The sequence below is a fragment of the Malaclemys terrapin genome, chromosome 1 (genome assembly GCF_027887155.1).
Source record: "Malaclemys terrapin pileata isolate rMalTer1 chromosome 1, rMalTer1.hap1, whole genome shotgun sequence".
Lineage (NCBI taxonomy): Eukaryota > Metazoa > Chordata > Testudines > Emydidae > Malaclemys > Malaclemys terrapin.
Genome location: NC_071505.1, coordinates 119,869,684 through 119,892,884, shown reverse-complemented (window position 1 = coordinate 119,892,884; position 23,201 = coordinate 119,869,684). Strand labels below are relative to the sequence as shown.

General features: G+C 42.0%; 1 protein-coding gene across 3 annotated transcripts in view; it reads right to left on the bottom strand.

The window, feature by feature from the left end:
• Window positions 1-18,694, bottom strand: part of ABCC9 (ATP binding cassette subfamily C member 9) — a 117,174-nt gene extending 98,480 nt beyond the window's left edge. For 2 of the 3 annotated variants that reach the window (XM_054036842.1, XM_054036832.1), the window contains exons 1-5: window positions 18,433-18,694; window positions 15,531-15,757; window positions 6,730-6,902; window positions 2,121-2,262; window positions 334-455 (exon numbers count right to left, since the gene is read on the bottom strand). In XM_054036842.1, coding sequence (XP_053892817.1) covers window positions 334-455; window positions 2,121-2,262; window positions 6,730-6,874 — 409 coding nt within the window. In that variant the 5' untranslated portion in view covers window positions 6,875-6,902; window positions 15,531-15,757; window positions 18,433-18,694. The remainder of the gene's footprint in view (window positions 1-333; window positions 456-2,120; window positions 2,263-6,729; window positions 6,903-15,530; window positions 15,758-18,432) is intronic. The other variant, XM_054036849.1, reaches the window with a different exon arrangement.
• Between the last annotated feature and the right edge of the window lie 4,507 nt (window positions 18,695-23,201).

Genomic DNA, 23,201 nt, shown 5'->3' with positions numbered 1-23,201 from the left:
CACTTCGGTGGCAGCTCAAAGAGGAAGAAAGGGAATGAGGGAGCCACCGCCGAATTACCGCCGAAGACCCGGACGGGCCGCCCCAATAGCGGACGAAGTGCCGCCCCTTTGTATTGGCCGCCCCAAGCACCTGCTTCCTTAGATGGTGCCTGGAGCTTGCCCTGTCAAGTGTGCAATAATGTATCCCAGAGAGAAAAAAAGTAAGCAGAAAATTTCTCCCTGGCTTTTCATGAGTTTCATAAACCTTCTCAGGGTCAGAAAGTTTATTTTGAAAAATTATGGAACAAACCAGTGGCTTTTTGAAAAACAGCAAAAATAAGATAAGCAACTTACCTAGCAGTAACTTTGGAAAGTTAGATGTTTCAATATTATGGTAATAGACAATAGCTGTGGTGGCAGCCACAAATCCCATCATAGCTGGCAGGAAGAGATGCAGGTGACGAGATTTCATATTTCTGAAAAGAAACCAGAAATACAGTATAAATGCAACTGGATTTGGTGTCTTTTTTCACTTTCATATTTGTATAAGTACATATGAATTGAGTGTTCATGGTGGATTGAAGTCCTTCATTCACAGCACAGAGACACTATGGGTGGATGTTATGCAAACTTCCATAACAGCCAGTGACATTTTTTGAATGTCGATTTTTCAATGAAACTTTTTGTTGAAAAAAATTGAATTAAAAAGATTGGATGCACGTTATCATTTTTGTTCTGATTTTTTGTTTGTTTGTTTGTTTGTTTAGTTTTGGGGGGGCTGGACCAGTTATGGAGTGTTTTTAAAAAAAAAGTAGAAAAGTTTGAAAAAAGGGTATGCAGTTTTGTATTAGTTTTTGACCAGCTCCAATTAATAATCAATCGTTATCATCATCATCTCTTCTGGGTCAAAACTGCATGGCTTGTGTGATGGGGTCTACAAAACCTCTGGCTAGACAAGAAAGAGTTAAAGAGCAGCTGTGGGTTCAGGTCGCTCCGCCTCATGGCACCTCTGAAGCATGCCAGACTTGGAGATGGAGCCTTAAAAGGGAGAAGCCCCCAGCTCAGAGGTCCCCAAGGTGGGGAGGTGGAACGATCACTCATTCTCAGGTTTCAGAGACAAGCATAGCAGAGAACCAGCTGACTTAGGTGACTGTGAGCACAGAACAGTAGGATGGCTGGCTGAAGGATTCTGGCATGACAGAAGGGCGGGTGCTGGTCTTTATTTCTGATAATTAAGTGTCCTTTCCTCTGTTACATGAGGGAACTGGGACTAGGGCCTTGACCCAAAGCAGACCCCTGCTGGGAAGTGAGCCTCCCAAGGAGAAGGCAGGCTAATGTCGGAAGTAGCACAGGGAAGAAGAAAGTGGTCTGGCAAGACAGATCTTAACTGCTTGGTACAAGGGTCCCTGGGCTGGAACCCATGGCAGGGGAAGGGATTTAGTTCCCCTACAGCCTTATTAGGGAAACTAGTGTGAAGACCCCAGACACAAGGGATTGGAAGGACTATTGTGCCTTGACCTGATGCGAGGTTTTGGGACTATTGGTTTAAAACCCTCGTTTACCCTGGAAAGGGTGAGACTAAAGTTACCTGGCCAGATGGCCAAGTCACAAGGCGAAGAGGACCACCAGTGGATTGGACAGCCAGTTGGCTGGACTACAAAGAGAATAAACAGCGCCATGCTGCACCTAACCACAAAGCGGTGCATTGGTTGGTGAGTCACTTAGTCAGAGAGGTACAAAGGTTCTAGAATATATGATCTCGGATAAATCTAAAAAGTGGAATGTAAAAGGGCAGGGGACACAATCATTGGCGATGCCTACAAGAGAAGAAAGAGCATTGCTATATCCCTTCGAAATGCTCTACTACTCTAGTTGAGAGCACAGTGATGACTTCCTTAGAGACAGAATATTCTGTATCCATGTGCAATACATTCAGCTGTTGTCAGCATTTTCATGCTATAGTAGCTCAAAGGGGGACAATAAAGTGCTAAATAAAACTGCTTCACCTTTATCCCTTTAAAAATTGGGAAGCTTGTTAAGCAGAGCCCCTTCTCTTTAGGAAAATTCTTTGCACCTCATTAACAGACTTGCCACACTATTAATGCAACTAGCTAGACTCTGAAGCAGACACAGTCACTTACGCATCTGAAACTATGCCCTCTGCTATTTCACAGACATGTACGAACAGGAGGGTGAATGTCAGAATCCACCGCAGATTGTGTCCAGGGAAATGCAGCCATGTGTTGTGATGGATCTGGACTTTCGAACTTTGGCTACCCCAGCCTGCAAAATAAAATTAAAAGAAGAAAACAAGATCACACAGTAAGTCAGTGGTGGAACTCAGGAGTTCTGGCTCCTAGTCCCCATACATTGGGGAACAGAGTGGACAGTACACCAAAGTGCAGTGGGAGGCTGTGATGGAATGCACCCCTGCATTCACATCCTACACACCATTTTAATAATCTTTGTACAGAATATACCTTGTGAGGTATCATTTGAAAACTAATAACTTGCTGGTCAACCATATCGTGGTGAAATGTACATCGCAACATTACATTTAAAGTTATAAACAGAAGCTGAAATTACGACTGAAATGTGTTTACCAGACAAGTCTCAGGACTAGGTAAATCTGTTTCTTAAAGACAAAGGACAAGCTGATACCCCTAGCCAGGTGCCATCAAAATTGAGGTGTAATCACCTATAAAATGGCCATTCTTTGGCAAAGAAAGGGGCAGGAACAAACAGAGCTGCATCTTAGCAAACAACAGCATGGAACCTCTTTCACCATCACACTTTTTGTCTCCATCCTCACAGCGGGTGTGAACTTTATCTAGGGGTAAACTGCGTGAAAATGCAATTTCAAAGGGTGACTGAACTATAAAAGTGAGGGGCAAAAACACCCCGTTATCTTTGCCTATCCATCTCTCTCTTTTCCACCTAAGAAGACAGAAGAAACAGCCTATGGACTTTGGGAGCATGTGATAAGAGTTTCATCTTGAACCTAGTTTGTTAAGTTTAGAAAGGGTTTTATCTTTATTTCTCTTGTAACCATTTCTGATTTTAATGCCTTATACTTGTACGCACTTAAAATCTATCTCTGTCATTAAATAAACAAATTTTATTCTTTAATTAAAACTAATTCAGGGAACTGTGTGGGTAACTCCTTTCATGGCAGCAAACTATTGTATATTGATCCCCTTAGAGGGGCAATGGACCTAATATATATCTGGACTGTCCAGAAGAGGGCTGGACAGTGCAGAACACATGTTTTTTGATGGAAATCCAGGATTGGGAGTATGTTGGGGTCACTCTGCAAGTAGTAACCTAGGCTGCTAGAATCCAGGCTGTGGCTGGTGTGTTACTGATTGGCTGTTGGGATCAGAGTTGCTGGACTAGGGCTGTGGCTATACACAGACACTTAGGCTGTGACCTGCATGCTGCTTGTGAGGAGCCCAGGTTAGGAGCTACAGCAGCAAAGCACTGTGAGGCACCCCACATTGCACAGCAGATGTGACACAATCCCACACTGCTCTGGATTGCACACCAGAATGTCACGAAGACTGAGATGGATTCATAGATTCTAAGGCCAGAAGGACCACTGTGATCATCTAGTCTTACTTTTTGTTTAACACAGACCATAGAACTTCCCCAAATAATTCCTAGAGCAGATCTTGTAGAAAAACATCCACTCTTGATTTAAAAATTGTCAGTGAGGAAAATCCACCACGACCTTTGGTAAATTGTTGCAATGGTTAAGTACCCTCACAGTCAAAAATGTATGCTTTATTTCCAGTCTGAATTTGTCTAGCTGCAACTTCCGGCCACTGGATTGTGTTATATTTTTGACTGTTGGACTGAAGAGCCCATTATCAAATATTTGATCCCCATGTAGGTACTTATAGACTGTAATCAGGTCACCCCTTAACCTTCTCTTTGTTAAGATTAACAGATTGAGCTCCTTGAGTCTATCCCAATAAGGCATGTTTTCTAATCCTTTAATCATTCTTGTGGCTCTTCTCTTAACCCTCTCCAATTTATCAACATCCTCCATGAACTATGGGCACCAGAACTGGACACAGTATTCCAGTACCAGGCGCACCCATGCCAAATTCAGAAGTAAAATAACCTCTCTATTACTCAAGATTCACCTATTTATGCGTCCCAGGATCACATTAGCTTTTTTTGGCCACAGTTCATGTTCAGCTGATTATCCACCATGACCCCCAAATCTTTTTCATTCAATGAATAGTCTGACAAGTCCTGAATGACCATATCATCTTGTTCCTACTAATCGAAGAATGGGAATGGCAGGAAAGGCAAGAGCAAAGGGACAATAAGAAGACACTCAGTAAATTCTCCAAATGCTATAAAATTGTTATCTCCCTCCCCTCACCCTCAAGACCTGGGAAGGATATAATTACCTTAGTCAGACAATGCTTATTATCCTCATCCCAGGCTTGCTGAGGATTATCATATCCTCAATGAGCTCTCAGCAGCTCCAGATCAGTCTCATCCCCCAGAAGAAGTGTCCAAAGACCAAGGGAATAGGACTAGGAGAAAGCTGGGCCATCCTGAAGGCCACTCTGTCTGAATGTGAGACTATCCACATGCCCACCTCAATGAAGTGACAGTGAATGTAATCTGCACACAGTATACACCTGAGTAGGGCATGGTGGTCAGAAATAATTGCTGCAGGTGGTTCATCTGACATTGCACATCTGCTTTATTGCCATTTAAGGTGACCAGATGTCCCAATTTTATAGGGACAGTCCCGATTTTGGGGTCTTTTTCTTATATAGGCTCCTATTACCTCCCACCCCCATCCCGATTTTTCACACTTGCTGTCTGGTCACCTTATTGCCATTGCAAACACACTCCTCTCTGCAAATGGAGGGATCAAACCTGGAAAGTCTAGTCTTTGTCCCTCACTTCCTTCATCTGTAAATTAGAGATACTCATCTACCTGACAGAGGCATTCTTAGGCTTACCTTATTTATGTGTGTAAAGTGCTTTGAGATCCTCAGATGGAAGATGCTATAGAAGTGTGGAGAATTATTATTGTTAAACAGTGCTGTCTGTTTCACAACAATATCCACTTTTGATAACTTTGTGCAAGGCCCTTTTAAATGAAACTGCTTTTAGACAGAGAGATTTAAAAAAATAAATGACCTTCAGTCATCCTCTCAGGCCTGAGAAGGACTGAATGGGATGAAAAGAACTGTTGTACTCCCTTTAGTTACTCAGGGTCTCTGGAAGCCTGTGTCATTGCAAAGTCCATTACATATAAAAAAGTTGAGCAACGTTTGCGGAATGTATAGAGAGTTCTGCATTGTTTCTGTAGTGGTGAGGAACATGGAGTTGTGTGTGTTAGAACAAAAGATGAGCAAACAGGTTCTGATTAAATAAGAACTAAATTAAAACTGTGGAACTAAGGACAGGTCTACACTATGGGGTTAAATAAATGTAAGTTACGCAACTCGTGTTTACATTGCACTGGGTCGATAGGAGAAACTCTCCCGTCGACTTAACTCAAATGAACATAAATAATAAATTTAAATGTCCCTAAACAATGGGCCAAAGCCTGAAAGGTACTGAGCATGCACAATTCTCCTGAAGTCACCGGGAGTGTAGAGTGCTCAACACTTCTCAATATTTGATCCATTGCAATGTCAGATACAGTACCTTATATATATTCACCTATAAACCAGCTAGTGTATAAGTCACCACCTAATCCATACATACTGAACTAACAAATATTAGCAATCAACATATCGAATAAATCCTCTCCTTTAAAAAGCTTGCCTCAAACTCCTCCCACTTGAGTGCTTCTAAGCTTAGTCTCATGAAGCTTTTCAAGGTGGACCATGTTTTCTTTACTTTCGGTACCATTTCAGAATTTTTTTCAATCTCACTTGCCTCATTAACGATGATCAGTGGTATAAAGACACAGATATAAAATCTAACAGGATAAAAACAACAAGGAGTCTGGTGGCACCTTAAAGACTAAAGGTGCCACCAGACTCCTTGTTGTTTTTGTAGATACAGACTAACACGGCTACCCCCTGATACTTAACAGGATAAAGCTCATCAAGCTATTAATGACTGTGTGTACAAGAAGAGCATATAAATTAGGGCCATTGCATTATCAAAATAGTTTTAGGGATGGATTTATCATCTCTTATTCGTATTTACAAACACTGGCATGAGAATGAATTATCCTTTCTGCAGTGCTTCACATAATTATCATACAGACAGACCTAAGATGTAAATTTTGGAATAGCTCCAAACTCCATTAAAGTTCAAGGACAGATCTCATGTCCTAATTCTTATAATCTAAAAATAGAGACAGACCCAAGCTGCCAAGTTCAAACCTGGAGACAAACTTCTCCAAAGTTTGAGAGAATTTGGATCTGATTTTCTGGTTAGATTCCATCTTATAAAGGTGGGCCCATGTTGTAAAGTCCAGAACGTGTACCCAAAATTCCAATAAATGAAAGACGGTTGACATTATCTCTTCTGGTTCAGGCCCACCTTTGCATTAATCTCTCTTCAAAATGCCCCCTCTTGACTGGATCTCCATTCCATCTCTTCCTCATGATGCCTAAAGTAATGCAAAATATCTAAACTGAATGTATTGCACCAGTCCTATATCCTAATAAGGCCCCAGTTCTGCAAACATGTATGCGTGCTTGACTTGAAGCATATGCATGATTGTTTTCAGGATTGGGGGCCTATGGCTGGATTACTCACCAATAAACAAAATTGGAAAGGTGATAAATAACAGGAAGACATGGGGAACCAGGTTGAGGGCATCCACGAAGCAGACATTTTTTAGGACGCCAGCACTGATGTCATAGGCAGAAGCGTTGTCATTACCACAAAATGCGGCCTTCATTGCTTCCAAACAGCCTGATTGTTACAAACTAGAAACAAAACACAAGAGGAACAAAAAAAGTAAAAAATCCAAAGTGATCACCAAAGTTTTTTACATTTCTTTTAGCTAAACACAAAATTAAAACAGCATCATTGAGGCTTTTTTAGTTATGAGCAGACTAAATAATTAAAAGAGAATAATTTATTAGACATACATAAACTCTGATCCTGCAAACTCTTATGCACATGCTGAAAGTTAACCTAAAGTGTGCATAAGTGTTTCCATGATCAGGGCTTTATTTACTATTAAAAGTATCCACTGAATACATACTGCAAATAAATGTTGATCTCCATCACATTCATGAACAGCTCATTGCACATATTCAATATTCCAAAAACAAAATGGAGATGGTCAGGAAACCAAAACATGTTTTAAAACCTTGTTTCCATTTTTCATCAAAAATTTCAATGTGCCTAAAGCTAAGCACTTGTGTAATTGTTGGTTGAATTAGAGCTATGGAGTCTCACACCACAGTGTGTCTTCTGCAGTCTCCCTTCTTAGGATTTGTTGTTCCACGGCTACAGTGTGAGCCCTCTACCTTAGTACTCATTACCATTTATAACAGAATGAAGCAGGATTGAAAATGAAATGCCTCCTTACAGATTTCTTTCCCTCCAGCATATGCACACTCATTTGTTACTGTAGGATTATTCATGAATGCTTGGTTGGTGACATTGTTAATTCTTTTAAAATATAATTTTTTTAAAAAATTAAAGACATTGGGGGGAATAACCCACAAAGTCCCTGATTCAGCCAAACATATTTGCTTGCACATAAGTACTTCACTATTCAGCAAAGCACATGCCAAGTTCCCATTCAAGTCAATGGGACGTAAGTACATGCTCATGTGTCTTGCTGAATCGGGATAATAAAAAATTACTCGAACTACATAAAATGTAAGAAAAAACAAGGTTGGTTGAGTTTGGTGGCTTAACTACAAGCCAAATCCCGCTTGCCTTACTCACACACATAGGGCTGTTGACTTCAAATGGCATTATTTGTGTAAATAAGGCAAGCATGATTTGGCTCAAGAATCTCCTTAGGATGAACACAAACATAGCATTTTTAAAAAGAGTACATGCGAGTTTAAAGGGACATTGCGAGCCTCAGTGAAACCCACATTTTAGTTCATTTAATAAAAGAAAACAAGGAGCTAGAAGGGTTTTCAGAATTTGATTTGAATAGAAATGCCTTCATTAAACTTCTAAGAGGTCTTCTGAAAAGTGTTTAATAAATGTAATCATTTTTCAAACACAGTAGCAATGTACTGGTTGAAGAAAACCAGCAATCGAATGACTGTGGGTCACATTAAGGCCCAGAGCCTGCAAACTCAAATGCATGGGTTTAACTCTGTGCACATGAGTAATCTTTTCAAAATCAATGAGACTATTTGCATCGTTAAAGTTAAGCATATGCCTAAATGTTTGCAGGATCAAAGCCTAAATGCTGATTTACACCTACGTGATCAGTGAGATTTCACTGAAGAATTTGGCCCAGCATCTACATTCAACAATGTACTATGACCATTATAGATTTTCTGCCAATGAGGAATAAAGTGCAAACAATACTAAAACTGGTTAATAATAAAAAACAAATATAATGTTAAAAATATGTTCTGTTTCAATAATCTACTGAGTTATTAGCAGGATACATATGGAATTTTTTAAAAAACTCCATATGGAGGTTGTTTGTTTGTTTTTTAAATCTTGACATAAGAGAAACATAATGGTAATCTGCAGAAAATCTTAAATGCTGTTGCCTAATCTTTATGGAGGGTCAGAAGTTCCATGGGAGTTCTGCTGGGAATTTTCTTCCCTTTCCCACAAGCAATATGACTACATTCTCACATGGCTGAGCAGGCTGTCGTGCTCTGGTTGTTAGATTGAGATTAGAAGGCAGGCGGATCTGGGTTCTAATGCACATTCAATCACTAACTCTTTGTGGCCATGAGATCCAATTAGTCAGCTTTAAAACTGAGTAAAAGGATTGTGACATGGGAAACTGTGTCTCAGAGATCAAATGGGGGAGGGGATGTTTGGACTTTTCCTTCACTAGGAGAGAGATAGATTGTTGGGACTAGAAGTTTCCGTAAGAGAGTGAAATGTTAATTGGGTGAAGTGAGTGCCCTCAGCTAGCCTGTATATATCTACCAGTAGTCTGTATAGTCTCATATCCGATCTCTGCCAGTGGCCAATCTTGGATGTTTCAAAAAAATACGCAAAACAATCGGAATATATGTATGTCACACTTCAGGGCAACTGCATCCATATTTCTCCCTTGTGCTCCACCAAGGGCACCCAATCTAGCCTCCAGGCTCCTCAGCCATCACCTCTCTTGGGTAGAGACATGTGTCTCTCTCTCTTCTGATTGGAGTTTTCCAGGCTGCACAGGCTCCTGCCCACGTTGTGTTATTCCAGCAAGCCAGACTGTCTAAACAGGGAACTGTCTGCACTTTGCTTTCTCTTTGAAGGCTTATGCACAGCATAATTGCAGAGGTCGCAAATCACCACACAGCTCTAAGCAAGTACATTTATTCCTAAGGTGGAAGCACTACAGAGAAATCATATAAAACACCATAAAGGTTGCTATATGCATGCTAAAAGCTTATCAGATGTCACCCCTCAGTCTTATGGACCTTAGTAGGCCAAAGTCATTCCAACCCTTCCCAGTAAGTATTGTCCCCGCTTGGACAGAAGGTCCTGTCCATTTCCTGGATCAGAAAGCAGGCTCTGTGTAAACTCAGTGTAAACTCAGGCTATTTATCCAAAAGGCCTTTCTTTATCTGTTGGTCTCTGGAGAATCCCATCTGAATTAGTATATGTGAGCCTCTCCAAGCAGTGTTACTTCTCTGGAGGTATGACAACCTGAGCAAATTTGCCCCTTTGTTCTTAGTTCTTGCAGGAGCTGTAACCCCCCACCCCCATGGAATTACGTACAAACCCTGGCTCACAATGATACATAAATTTAGTATAGTGAGATCTCCCAAAGATATTGCAGGAAATTGCATATCTGTCTCAGCCTAATTTTGCAATGCTATTATAGCAAACCTACAGCCATCTAATACCTTCCCTGGTATTGTTGCTGCAAACCACAGTCACTTGGCTATCCATGGTGAGAGCAGAGATAAAACTCAGATTCTCCTGCTCTACAAACGCAGATACATAAAGCCTGAGATTTTCTGTTATTGTATAGGACCTGGGTCACTCAGTTGAGCAGTTCAGGCTCCACCCAGGAAATGGCAATATCATAAATAGACGTTAGTAGAGCTAGTCAAAATATTTACTGAAAAATTTGAAAGAAGTTTTTTGTGTTTTCATTATATTTTGGAGTTTTTCAAGGAATGTTTTTAATAATTTTTTTTTTTAATTTTCAATTTTTTCATTTTTTTTAAGTGAGAAAAATGTAAAAAAAAACCACTTTCTCACACTTCCCTCTCCTTTGAAAAAAGGGGAATTTTTAAAAATTCTCTCACTTTTTTGCTTTTTGTTCCCTTTTTTTCAGTGAAAAAGTGTTGGGGTTTTTTTTTTTTAAAGAAAAAGAACAAGAAGTGTTCTGTTACCCACTGAAATGAAGCAACTTTTTTGAAAAATATTTTTGTTGGAAACAAAAATGTTTTTGACCAAAATAAAAATGTTCCAGAAAAAAATTATCTTTGGTCAAAAAAGGCATTTTCTATTGAAAAGAAGTTTTGATAGCAAATTTGCAACCAGCTGTAGCACTACCAAATGCTCATCACTCTTTTATAAACTTTTTATATTTGTGGGGCCATGAAAGAAAAAGGCCATGTTGAGAGAGAAATAATCTTATAGAAAATTTCCAGAGTAATCACTTGCAAAAGTTTGTACAAACAATTCATTCACAGTGTGAACTATATAGATGGGTTTACTGTTCCAAATAAGAAAGTGGAACTTCTCTTAGGAAGTGGCAGAGAAAATCTGTGGTGACAGATTGGGTATTATGGGTACTAAAAAGGCTGAATAATAAAAAAGGAACTGTAACATCTAAGTTTGATGATCTCAGTCTAGTTCTCGAGTGTTTATTTCACAAAACCCACTGTTTGGCATAAATCAGCACACTTTGTGACCTCAAAGATACATGGTGGTGTTGTTCAATGATCACACATCATTGTGTGATTATTGAATAGCACGTACTATTTAAATCTTCTCCAGTTGTCTTCTACGTTTCCAGAGTTTCAGCTCTGGTGGGATTTTTAACTGCTTCTATTCAGGTTATTTTCTTAATTTGTTTTACTCCTGGTAACATGTGGTGTTCAGTTCAGCATTTTCTTTTAAATATAGGCTGTAAGAAATCTGTCCTTTTAGGTCTATAGTAAACCGTTTTCGTTTAAAAGAACAGGAGTACTTGTTTCAGGAGTACTTGTGGCACCTTAGAGACTAACAAAGTACTCCTGTTCTTTTTGTGGATACAGACTAACACAGCTGCTACGCTGAAACCTGTTTTCTTTAACTTTTGTTCCTGTGATGGGGTGTCCACCCAACACAAGGTCTGAACAGGCAAAATAGGCCAATTAACTGTAAAAGATGCACCTGGAAGAGAGCCAGGGATTAATAAGGGACTGAGGAAGTCCAGCTGGAGGAGGCTTTTAAAGAGAGGAAGTTGGAGGAGGAGGGCTGCATGGAGGAGCTCTGCAGTACTCCCTAGACTGGAGGGGAGCTGGTTAGGTAGAAAGAGGAGTTCTATGGAGAGAGTAGGCCCTGGGATCCTGCCTTGGACTAGACTCTAGCAAGCTGAGAGGGGTGAAATAACCACAGGGCGCGGAGGAAGCTCCAGTGGTAAACCCAGAGGTAGGCCAAGAGATAGAGAAGTGAGGTAGGGCAGAGTCCAAGAAAACAGCAACAGCATCAGCACTTGAGCAGACTGGTTGCTGGGCACAGGTTTCCTGGGCTGGAACCTGTAGTAATGGATGTGCCTGGGTTCTCCTACCAGCCAGTCGGAAAGTGGCACTGGCTTGGAAGTAGATCAGAAGATTGCCTGGGACTTCAGATAGACAGTTTCTCTAGTGGGACTTTGATATCCCAGAAGGAGAGGATTGTAGTGACCTGATCGGAGGGCAGAATCACAAAGAGGCAGCCCCCTGAGCCCAGAGAGAGACCATGGTGTGAATGACCAAAAAAGAGGGTGCCTGATTGGGCGAGAGCTAATCCCGAGATGTAGCCACAAAGTGATAACTGAGCCCATAACAGGTCTTCACAAAAATCTGGAGCTGGTCAAAAATTTTCAAGTGAAATTATTTTCATTGAAAATTAGCCTTTATCAAGCCCTGAAACTGCTCTACATACATGGTGTGACCTGGTATCCAAGGGAATCAAAGACCAAAAAAGTGGATTAAAGTTACCTTTGCCCCAGTTCCATTAACTGTGTCAAGCAGAGTTAGAATATAGCTGAAGATACAGATCTAAAACTGAATCCAAAGTTGACTGAAGATGTAAACAAAATAATAATTGAAGTACAATTTCATTAATTTAGCAAGCCCATATTAAAGGGAGATAGCTATAGAAATACAACAGAAGTGGACACGTGTGGCTCTTTGAAGAGCTAGGCAGAGAGGTAAAGCTGGTCAAAAATTATTCATCAAAACATTTTTGATGGAAAAGGACTTTTCAATTACATGGAACTGAACTCTTGGGGGGCGGGGGAGAAATCAGATTTTCATTAAAAAATGAATGCCCCCCAAATGGAAAACATTTAGGATTTTGGCAACTGGAAACTGCAATTAGTGGACAGCATGGAGGGGACGGGGGAGCTCTTTTTGAGATTTTTTTTTTTTTTTCAATTTTGTTTTCATTGAATTTTTTTGCAGGAATATCCTTTCCTGACCAGCTCTGTCATAGGCAGTGTGCTTGAAGTGATGAAGACAAAAGGGGTGAACATAAATGCTTGTGTGTCATTCAGTCTGAAAAGTTTATATATGTTTTTTTTTCATCAAGCAGCATTAACTGCTGCTCTGTAATTCTGCTTCTGAGAAAGCCATGCAGGGTGAGGGACCCAGCCATTGTTTGTCAAGACAGGCTCTCTGTAGGGCTGCAGACTCCAGGCCCCAACAATCCCCATTATTTGAGATGTCAAGCACACTGACTCCTCATTAACACCCTCCCTTTCAACTGAGGGGAACATTCCATGGAAACTCTGAGTTTCCTTATCAAATTTTCTGGACTCTGTATCTCCCCACTATGTTTTACCAGTGGAGACCTCTCGCCACGTTTCCTTATTGCTCATGTTTCTGACTGTAAGCTAAATCAGACCAATAATCTTTGAAAGTTGGTTCCATTTTATGTCCCTGTCTTAGTCAAGTACTCAGACTTAAGCAATCAACTATTAGCTGACCAGATGGGCAATACTTCAAAAGACAAAAGGAAATAAGGCTGGAGAGAGGGGTGGAGGCTGGCAGGATGAAAAGGGTGGACCCAAGCCGGTTTCAGGGACAATATGCTTTCAGCTCTCCTTTTATTCATTCTGAAACCTGACTCCTTGTTGGTTTACTTTGATGAAAGTTATCTGGAAGGCAGAGAGACCCTGCAATGCCTAAAAATAGACCTGCAGCCACTAAACATTCCAGATTTTGTTGTAGAACTCCCACTAGCTAGCAAGATGGGCCTCTCTAGTTTTGGACGGAGGTACAAAACTTGATAGTATTGTAGTTAACAGCAATTGCTACAAATGTGATTCAGGATTAAATAGTTGCCATGGATGAGAAGAAGGCTGAGGGGGAAGAAAAGCCAATTCATTACAAAGACATGATAATGAAAACATGTCAGTCTTATCCTAAACTTTGTAACGTACCAAGGAACTTGGTGACTCTGAAAAGAGGCTCCATTTAAGGATCATCTAATGGTGATTCTCAAGGCATGGAGCCAGATATTGAGATACCTTTTTTTATAAAGGATTGTGAAGATGACAATGAGGAAATGGTGGGTAATATTTAAGACCCCATACATCAAACCAAGACAAGTGCAAAAGCCCTGGGAATTCTAACTGGGCAACACTTTATACACTGTTTATGAAATCTAAAATTTTTCAAAGTGGGGGGAACACTTCTTTTAAAGTGGCACTTAAATGTTGAATATAGTTCTCCATATTCACAGGTCTTATTTTAACTGGGTAATGATTCTGTTTTCTATGAACGGCAAGATATTTGTGACTATTAAGAAAAGAGTGTAAAATGTGGGCCTAAAGTACTCCTTGTTCCTTGGAGCATGAATCCTTTGAAAGTCTATGTCAAAAGTTATTTTTCTTTTCATCTTTAACCAAATAGCCAATATGTCTTTACCCCAAGATCAAAATATATCCGTGTATTCATTGCTTTTTCAGTTTGTTTTAACCTCTGTTTTCTTCCTTGTCTTGCATGTGATGTACATTTTCTGTTTTTTATTATATATACAGGATGGATAGATTAAACAGGCAGATTTACAAAAGTACTCAATGGTTGATTCTGCTAGCCAGGTGATTCATTATAAAAGGCCATACCTTTGCTTGTCGTTATAGCATTTCTCAATATTAAGGTGATGGAAAAGCAGAAGAAAAGTCTACAGTGATCTCTGACAAAGGAGGGCAAATCCTGAAATCAGTCTGGTTTCATGGGTGTAACTGTCAGCCTGATCCTGAGTTTTACCATTGATTTCAGTGTGCACAGGATCAATGTGTAGAGAGCAGAGTATTTCCCAGAATCCTTTTCATTTTCTAACGTAAACTTTTTCTTGTTTGAAAATTTCCCCCCCTAATGATGCCTGACTCTGCATAACACAGTCTGAGCTATTCAGAACTTAGATTATCTGTTATCAGTCTGATGAGACTAGAAATAAAGTTCTTACAGTTTGAGATGTATTTGTTTCATCAAAAATGATCCTATATATTATATTTTTCTTATTATTTCAACCAGGAGCAAATAATTTAAAGATATTTGCTAGCCTGATAAACCACTGTTCAGATGATGTTGGGCCCTGAGGTGATAAATTAATTATTCTAGCTACTCTACTGTTTTCAAAGCACTTACTAATTTATACAAAGAGCCTGATTCAAAGTCAATGGAAAGATTTTCATTGACTTTAAGGGGTTTTTGATCAGACCGCAAATGCACAGAAAATACATTTTTGAATACATGAATGAATGTTCCGGAACATATAGGGTTATAGCTGAAGCTGAGCTAAACATAAAACTGACACTGAAAAGCAATTCACATAAATATTTACAGCTGTCTCTCAGATACAATTCTCCTGCTTGCTTCTTTTTTTGGAAACTTCTTAATACAGCAATTTGTGCGGTCTCAAATGCTAGCATGCTATGCCGGCTGCTGTGAAACAAGCTGTGATTTAGACTTCAGACATTAGGACAGGACAATTGTAAAATCAATTTTAAAAAAGAAACATAACCCTATGAACAATAGTGAAAGCATCAGCAGTTGGGGATGTTAAAGTCTGAGCATATTGGTTTGCGAAGGAAAAGTTAAACAGATTTGAACTGTAATCCCCAGGAAAATGCAAAGAGAAGTCTTGTCCCACAGATATAAGGGGAAAGAGAAAGTTAGTGGGAGATAACAGTGGGGGGTGTTGCTGCATGCCCCGTTTCTTTGCTGAATGTTAGATCAAACTCTGTAGCTTACCTTTATATATACATACACAAAATATCAAACCCAGTTTTCCCTTGGTTGTGCTATGTGATCAATATCATTCCGATGGCAAGATTCTCCTCCACTTTGTGAAGCAGCTCCAAGCCCTGGAGTGGATTATTTTTAGGCTGGTGATGGGAAGATCAGCTGCTGCCTCCTATCGAGTTTCCAAAGTGAACAAACTTTTCTTGTCTTTCTCACACACTCAAGAGGGCAGGAAACTGGGAAGAGACAAGCAAGCAAAAGGCACCAATTTTTAGACCCCTGAAGCTCCAATCCCAGGCTCTCAGGATTCCTCCAGATTGCATTTATTTTCATTTTCCTGGGCTGAAGTGCTATGATACAAAGGGTGATTATTCTAAAATCATCAATATGCCCCAAGATGGTCAAAATTCAAAAGGGCATGCATGATGCAGCTTTGGAAAACAATATTAATAGGCTTCAATTTAATATTTTCTTAGTAAAGAACATAGCTCTGCATTTGAGACTGCAATTTTGCACATCATCATGAGGCTATGGGAAAAATTGGATCTACTTGGATCCTACCAAATTTTGGCTTAGAGCTCCCAAATTCTATTGTTAAAATACAGAATAAGTCTAGTCACTCTTAATGCACATAAAAAAAAATGAATTGGAGCAGCTGCACTTCTTTGTGGGATTTTAAGTGGGTAGAATTTTTAGATTTAGGACAAAAAAGAAAAATTAACTGTGCCAAGTGCCAGGAACAAGTTTTTGTGGTGCTGCAGCACCCATTTACTACAGTATCTGGATTGCTTGGTGTGATAGGAGCTACTACATATTTGTTTTCTATTTAGACAGTAGAATTAGTATATAGAGATTTAAAATAGCAGAATCCAGGTATGAGATCTATTTTTTCCAATGCTATTGAGTGGGATGCTTCAGGGTTCAGACTTTTCCATCAAAGCAAGAGCAACTATTCTTATTTTCTTTTAGATTGTAGAGTTTGGGGCCAAAATTTGGGAAGATCCAGCTGAATCCAGATACCAGATCCAGGATCTTGCAGTACTATTGTGCCACTATTCACTATGGTTGAGAATATTTTGGTGCAGTAGGAGTGGTTACACTTGTTCTTGATTCAGAAATGAGAATTTGGGAGCTTGTAGCCAAAATTTGGCTAGATCCAGCAGGATCCAGATGTTGAATCTAGGTTTTTGCAGTGCAAACTTTCCAAGATTCAAAAGGTTTTGATTTCGTAAAAAGGATTAGACTTGTGCTCTTATTTAATTGTATAATTTGAAGGCTTGGGGCAAAAAATTGACAGGATTCAGATATAAGCAGTTTTTACATTTTCCATTATTTTGTTACCCTGTCTCTCTGGAAAGAGATAGTGGAAACCTCAGATCCATAGGAGAATAGCATGCTTAGTTTCCCTCCATATACTTATGAACATCAAACCTTCAGCTACGTTGAGTTACTATGACAATTTTCCACCAGGCATTTCCTTGGCATTTCACTTTTTTCTTTTTTTAAATTCAGAGAAAGTTTTACAAGAAAAATTATAACATGGGCTTCTGAATTTATATATATCTCCTTTAACCGGATCAAAATAAAATCTCAAAATGTTCTCATTAGTGTTTAAAATAGTATTGTGATCATGACATTTCCTGGGAGGGCAGATTCTGAGCTAATTTCATATGTAGACACACACATGTTAATGCACAACAAAAAATTGCTTAAATCTTTTATTTCCTATGTCACACTCTATTTAAATGGGTGTCCTTCAGATCTGTTTTTATTGCCCTGTCCACTTATTTGCCATTTTGAGATTATGAGAGGGGATATACAATGGGTAGAGAAACTAGGTGGTAGCCTTTCTAATGTAATATTTTTAATAGCCCTTTAAAATTCTTTGGCCAACACCCTCCAGACTCTTCAAAAGGTGAAGTATAGTGCTGGCTTGGAATTTTTTGATGAAACATTTTTTTTCATTGGAAAAAGCCAACTTGTTGAAACCAAACCTTTTTTTTTTTTTTTCCTGGAAAGGGTCAATTTTACCAAATTTTTCAACTTGAAAAAACTTTGAAAAAAGTACCAAAATTGTCAAAATATTTTGTTTTGGCCTTTTTTAAATTAAAATTTTCAGTTTTCTATTTGAAACAACTTTTTGTTTTGAAATTTAAGCTAATTATTAGGGGAGAGGGTTAATGATCAGAACTGAAAAGAAACATTTAAAATGTATTGAAACAAAATAGTTTAGTTGACCTGACCCACGTTTTGTTCCTGATTTTTTTTTCCAGTTTGTGAAAATTTCCAAGATATTGACCTTTGGTCCCAATTTGAAATGGGGAAATATTTTGCTATCTCAAATATTTTTGTGGGATGGGAAAGCCATTTCCTGCCCAGGTCTAGTAAAGTGTTCTGTTCTCAATCATTGCCAAAGTCTGTGCTCCTTGTTTTATACTCAGGAATGGGGGATTGGTTTCAAAGCCATGCAGGAACTGTTGTCATTTTATTATCATAATCAGCAATCTAAAGAAAAACTCTCAGAAGATCAATTCAAGGCTCTCCCCTTCCCACGCCTGAATGTATCAGAACACTGAGACACACATCATTCATACAGTGAAAATTATTTGAGTTTTTTTTTTTATTTGTGGAGCATTTAAAAACATGCATGTTTTAAATACTATCCCACATGTGGAATTTAGGATGGGGGAGGGAGCTGGAATCAGGAAACTAGCATAAAGCTGCCTAAATCCAGGGGTTATTTTTAGGGGCAGGCATGGTAACGTTGCCTTATGTAATACTGTTCTGAAAAAGAAGAAAAAAGCTGCCATTTTCCCATCTCTTGTGGGCAGGTTCCCTGTCTCCCCTCACCCCAGCCAATCTGATTCCCCATCCACCTTCCATCTTCTCCCCCTAAGCAGAAGGGACTTACCCGGAGGTAAGGCAGGAGTGTTGGCAGGCGTCTGGCTCCTGGGGATTAATCTTTGGGATGCCAGGTATTTACTACTGCAGTCTGCTAGTGACTCGGTAATGATCAGCCCAGCCAGCAACCCAGGGGAAGAGACAGACCCAGCAAAGCGAGCGGACTGCTGCTGCTGCTGCTGACTCCAGGGCGAGGGAGAAGGAGGAGGATGAGAAGCACACAGACCCTTTGTTTTCATTTTTAACGAGCCAAGTTACAGCCTGTTTGTGCCCCAGCCCCATTCACCAGCCAACTACCCTCCTGGAGGGGCGGCATGGGGGCACTCCGGAATGCAGCTAACGGGGCTGCTCCCTGATTGGAGCGCACAGAGCAGAGGGAGCCCAGCCGTCACGCACTCGGTTTGGCATCCCCAAAAGGGGAGTGTAGTCTGGCAGGATCCCCCCACCCCCGGCCACCCCCAGCAGTGAATTAGCGCGAGCTCCTACTAGTATTATACCCAATTATCAACTCCCTCGTTAGAGTCTATGGACCAAAGTCAGAGGTGGTGAAGCCACTGGAGCAAATTGTGTTCATTTTCCACTTCATGCTCATAAACATCCCCTCTAGCCATATGTGCGGGAGTCTGTGCTGATGCGAATTATACACTGAGGAGCTGGAAGAAGATGTAGGTTAAAGTGAGAGGGAAGCTACTATAATTTACCCCATCGTAGACTTCTTTAGACACTGGCAGAGGGGTGGACATAGGTTTACGTTCAAAAGCCTCTGACTTTTGCCCTGTGAATTAGGAGAGTCCAAGGGTATGTCTACACTACGGGATTAATCCGAATTTATATAATTCAAATTTGGGAAACAGATTGTATAAAGTCGAATGTATGCAGCCACACTAAGCACATTAATTCGGTGGTGTGCGTCCAAGTACCGGGGCTAGCGTCGATTTCTGGAGCGTTGCACTGTGGGTAGCTATCCCATAGTTCCCGCAGTCTCCCGCACCCATTGGAATTCTGGATTGAGATCCCAGTGTCTGATGGGACAAAAAACATTGTCGCAGGTGGTTCTGGGTACAGTTTCACCCCTCCCTCCCTCCCTCCCTGCATGTAAGCAACGGACGGCAGACAACCATTTTGCGCCCTTTTTCCTGGATGAACACTGCAGACTCCATACCACGGCAAGCATGGAGCCCGCTCAGCTAAAGACAGCAGTCATGAACATTGTAAACACCTCGCGTGTTCTCGTGGAGTTTATGCTGAGCCAGGACCAGAAAAATGAGGCGAGGAGGCGGCGGCGGCGGCGGCAGCGCAGCTACAAGCGTGATGAGGACATGGACACGGACACGGACACGGACACAGAATTCTCTCAAACCGCGGGCCCCGGTGCTTTGGAGATCATGTTGTTAATGGGGTAGGTTCTATCCATGGAATGCCGATTCTGGGCAAGGGAAACAAGCACAGACTGGTGGGACCGCATATTGTTGCAGGTGTGGGATGATTCCCAGTGGCTGCGGAACTTTCGCATGCGTAAGGGCACTTTCATGGAACTTTGTGACTTGCTTTCCCCTGCGCTGAAATGCCAGAATACCAAGATGAGAGCAGTCCTCACAGTTGAGAAGTGCGTGGCGATAGCCCTGTGGAAGCTTGCAACGCCAGACAGCTACCGGTCAGTCGGGAATCAATTTGGAGTGGGCAAATCTACTGTGGGGGCTGCTGTGATGCAAATAGCCAAAGCAATCACTCAGGTGCTGCTACGAAAGGTAGTGACTCTGGGAAATGTGCAGGCCATAGTGGATGGCTTTGCTGCAATGGGATTCCCTAACTGTGGTGGGGTGATAGATGGAACCCATATCCCTATCTTGGCACCGGAGCACCAGGGTACCCAGTACATAAACCGCAAGGGGTACTTTTCAATGGTGCTGCAAGCACTTGTGGATCACAAGGGACGTTTCACCAACATCAACGTGGGCTGGCCGGGAAGGGTTCATGACGCTCGCATCTTCAGGAACACTACTCTGTTTAAAGGGCTGCAGCAAAGGACTTACTTTCCAGACCAGAAAATAACCGTTGGGGATGTTGAAATGCCAATAGTTATTCTTGGGGACCCAGCCTACCCCTTAATGCCATGGCTCATGAAGCCATACACAGGCAGCCTGGACAGGAGTCAGGAGCTGTTCAACTACAGGCTGAGCAAGTGCAGAATGGTGGTAGAATGTGCATTTGGCCGTTTAAAAGTTCGCTGGCGATCATTATTGACTCACTCAGACCTCAGCCAAACCAATCTCCCCATTGTTATTTCTGCTTGCTGCGTGCTCCACAATCTCTGTGAAAGTAAGGGGGAGACCTTTATGGCGGGGTGGGAGGCTGAGGCAAATCGCCTGGCTGCTGATTAGACACCAGGGCGATTAGAAGAGCACACCAGGAAGCGCTGTGCATCAAAGAAGCTTTGAAAACCAGTTTCATGACTGGCCAGGCTACAGTGTGAAATATCTGTTTGTGTCTCCTTCATGAAAACCCGCCCCCTTTATTGACTCATTCTCTGTAAGGAACCCACCCTCCCCCTTCCCCCAGCTTGCTTTCAAAACAAATAAAGTCACTATCGTTTAAAAATCATTTATTCTTTATTAATAGATTATAAAAAGAGGGAGGGAATCCGGGTGGGGTTTGGGAGGAGTATCGGTGGGAAGGAAAAGGCCACTAAAAAAAGGTTAAAAAAATGACAGCCTTTTGCTTGGGCTGTCCACTGGGGTGGAATGGGAAGGTGTACGGAGCCTCCTCCCCCCCGCGTTCTTACATGTCTGGGTGAGGAGGATATGGAACATGGGGAGGGGGAAGGGGGGTTATACAGGGGCTGTAGCGGCACTCTGTTTTCCTGCAGCCGTTCCTGAAGCTCCACCAGACGCCGGAGCATGTCTGTTTGCTCACGCAGCAGCCCCAGCGTTGCATCCTGCCTCCTCTGATCTTCCTGCCGCCACCTCTCATCTCGAGCATCTCTCCTCTCCTCACGTTGGTCCCTCCTGTCCTCACGTTGGTCCCTCATGTCCTCACGTTGGTCCCTCCTGTCCTCACGTTCACTGGTTTCTTTCCTATACTTTGAAACCGTGTCCTTCCACTCATTCAGATGAGCTCTGTCACTGCGGGTGGATTCCATGATTTCTGCAAAAATCTCGACTCGCGTCTTCTTTTTCCGATGCCTTATCTGTGATAGCCTTCGGGACGGAGGAGGGAGGCTTGAAGAATTTGCAGCTGCTGTAGGGAGGGGAAAAAAGAGAGAATTTTTTAAAAAGATACATTTTGCAGAACAATGCTTATACTCTTTCACGGTGACCAACGCTATTCACATTACATAGCACATGTGATTTCTGTGCAAGGTCGCATTTTGCCTCTTAATACTGAGTGCCTGTGGCTTTGCTGCTAGAGATCACAGGTCCGGGCAGCAGAATTCGGCTTGCATGCGGCCATGGTAAGCCATTGTCTTTCGGCTTCTGCGCCCTCCTTTCCCACATACCAAGCAAAGCCCGTTGAGTGCTGCGGTTTTCCTGTTAACATTCAGCAGCAGCAGAAAACAAACTAACCACCCCCCCACATCCAATTCTCTGGATGATCGCTTTATCCCTCCCCCCACCGCGTGGCTGGTATCAGGGAAGATCCCTACAGGAACCAAACTAACCCCCCCGCCCCTCCCTCTCGCCATGAATTCTCTGGGATGATCGCTGTACCCCTCGCCCCACCGCGTGGCTGGTAACAGGGAAGATACCTGCAGCAACCAAACTAACCCCCCCGCCCTCCCGCCATGAATTCTCTGGGATGATCGCTGTACCCCCCCACCACCGTGTGGCTGGTAACAGGGAAGATCCCTGCTAGCCAAACGCGAAAAGCTCAGGGCCAATTTCCCCCCCTGCACTTGGCTAACTGCAGGGAAGGATTTCTTTTCAGCCACAGGCAAACAGCCCAGTAGGAATGGCCACCTGTGTCCCCTTAATTAAGTTCCCGTATTTCAACCAGGTTACCATGAGCGATATCACTCTCCTGAGGATTACACAGCAAGATAAAGAACGGATGTTGCTTGAATGCCAGCAAACACCGGGACCATACGCTGCCAGGCTTTGTCAGGCAATGATACCAGATTACTTGCTGCAAGCATGGCGTGGTCAAGTGTCCTACCATGGAGGACGGAATAAGGCTGCACTGCCCAGAAACCTTGTGGCAAGGCTTTTGGAGTACCTCCAGGAGAGCTTCATGGAGATGTCCCTGGAGAATTTCCGCTCCATCCCCAGACACGTTAACAGACTTTTCCAGTAGCTGTACTGGCCGTGAATGCATCCCAAGTCCTCAGGGCAAAGTAATCATTAAAAAACGCTTGCTTTTAAAACAAGTTTTATATTTTAAAAGGTAAACTCACCTGAGGTCCCTTCCATGGGGTCATGGTCTTGGATACTGGGTTGGGAGGGTACTTCAGTCAGGCTGAGAAAAAGATCCTGGCTGTTGGGGAGAACGGAGTGCTGGGTGCTCTCTGCAAGCTCGTCCTCCTCCTCCTCCTCTTCCCCATCCGCAGAATCCTCAGGTGTAGCTGATGAGACTATCCCCGACCCGGAATCCACGGTCACAGGTGGGGTAGTGGTGGCAGCCCCCCCTAGAATTGCATGAAGCTCGGCGTAGAAGCAGCATGTCCGTGGCTCTGACCCGGAGCGACCGTTTGCCTCCTTTGTTTTTTGATAGGCTTGTCTGAGCTCCTTGACTTTCACGCGGCACTGATCTGAGTCCCTATTGTGACCTCCCTCCATCATGCCC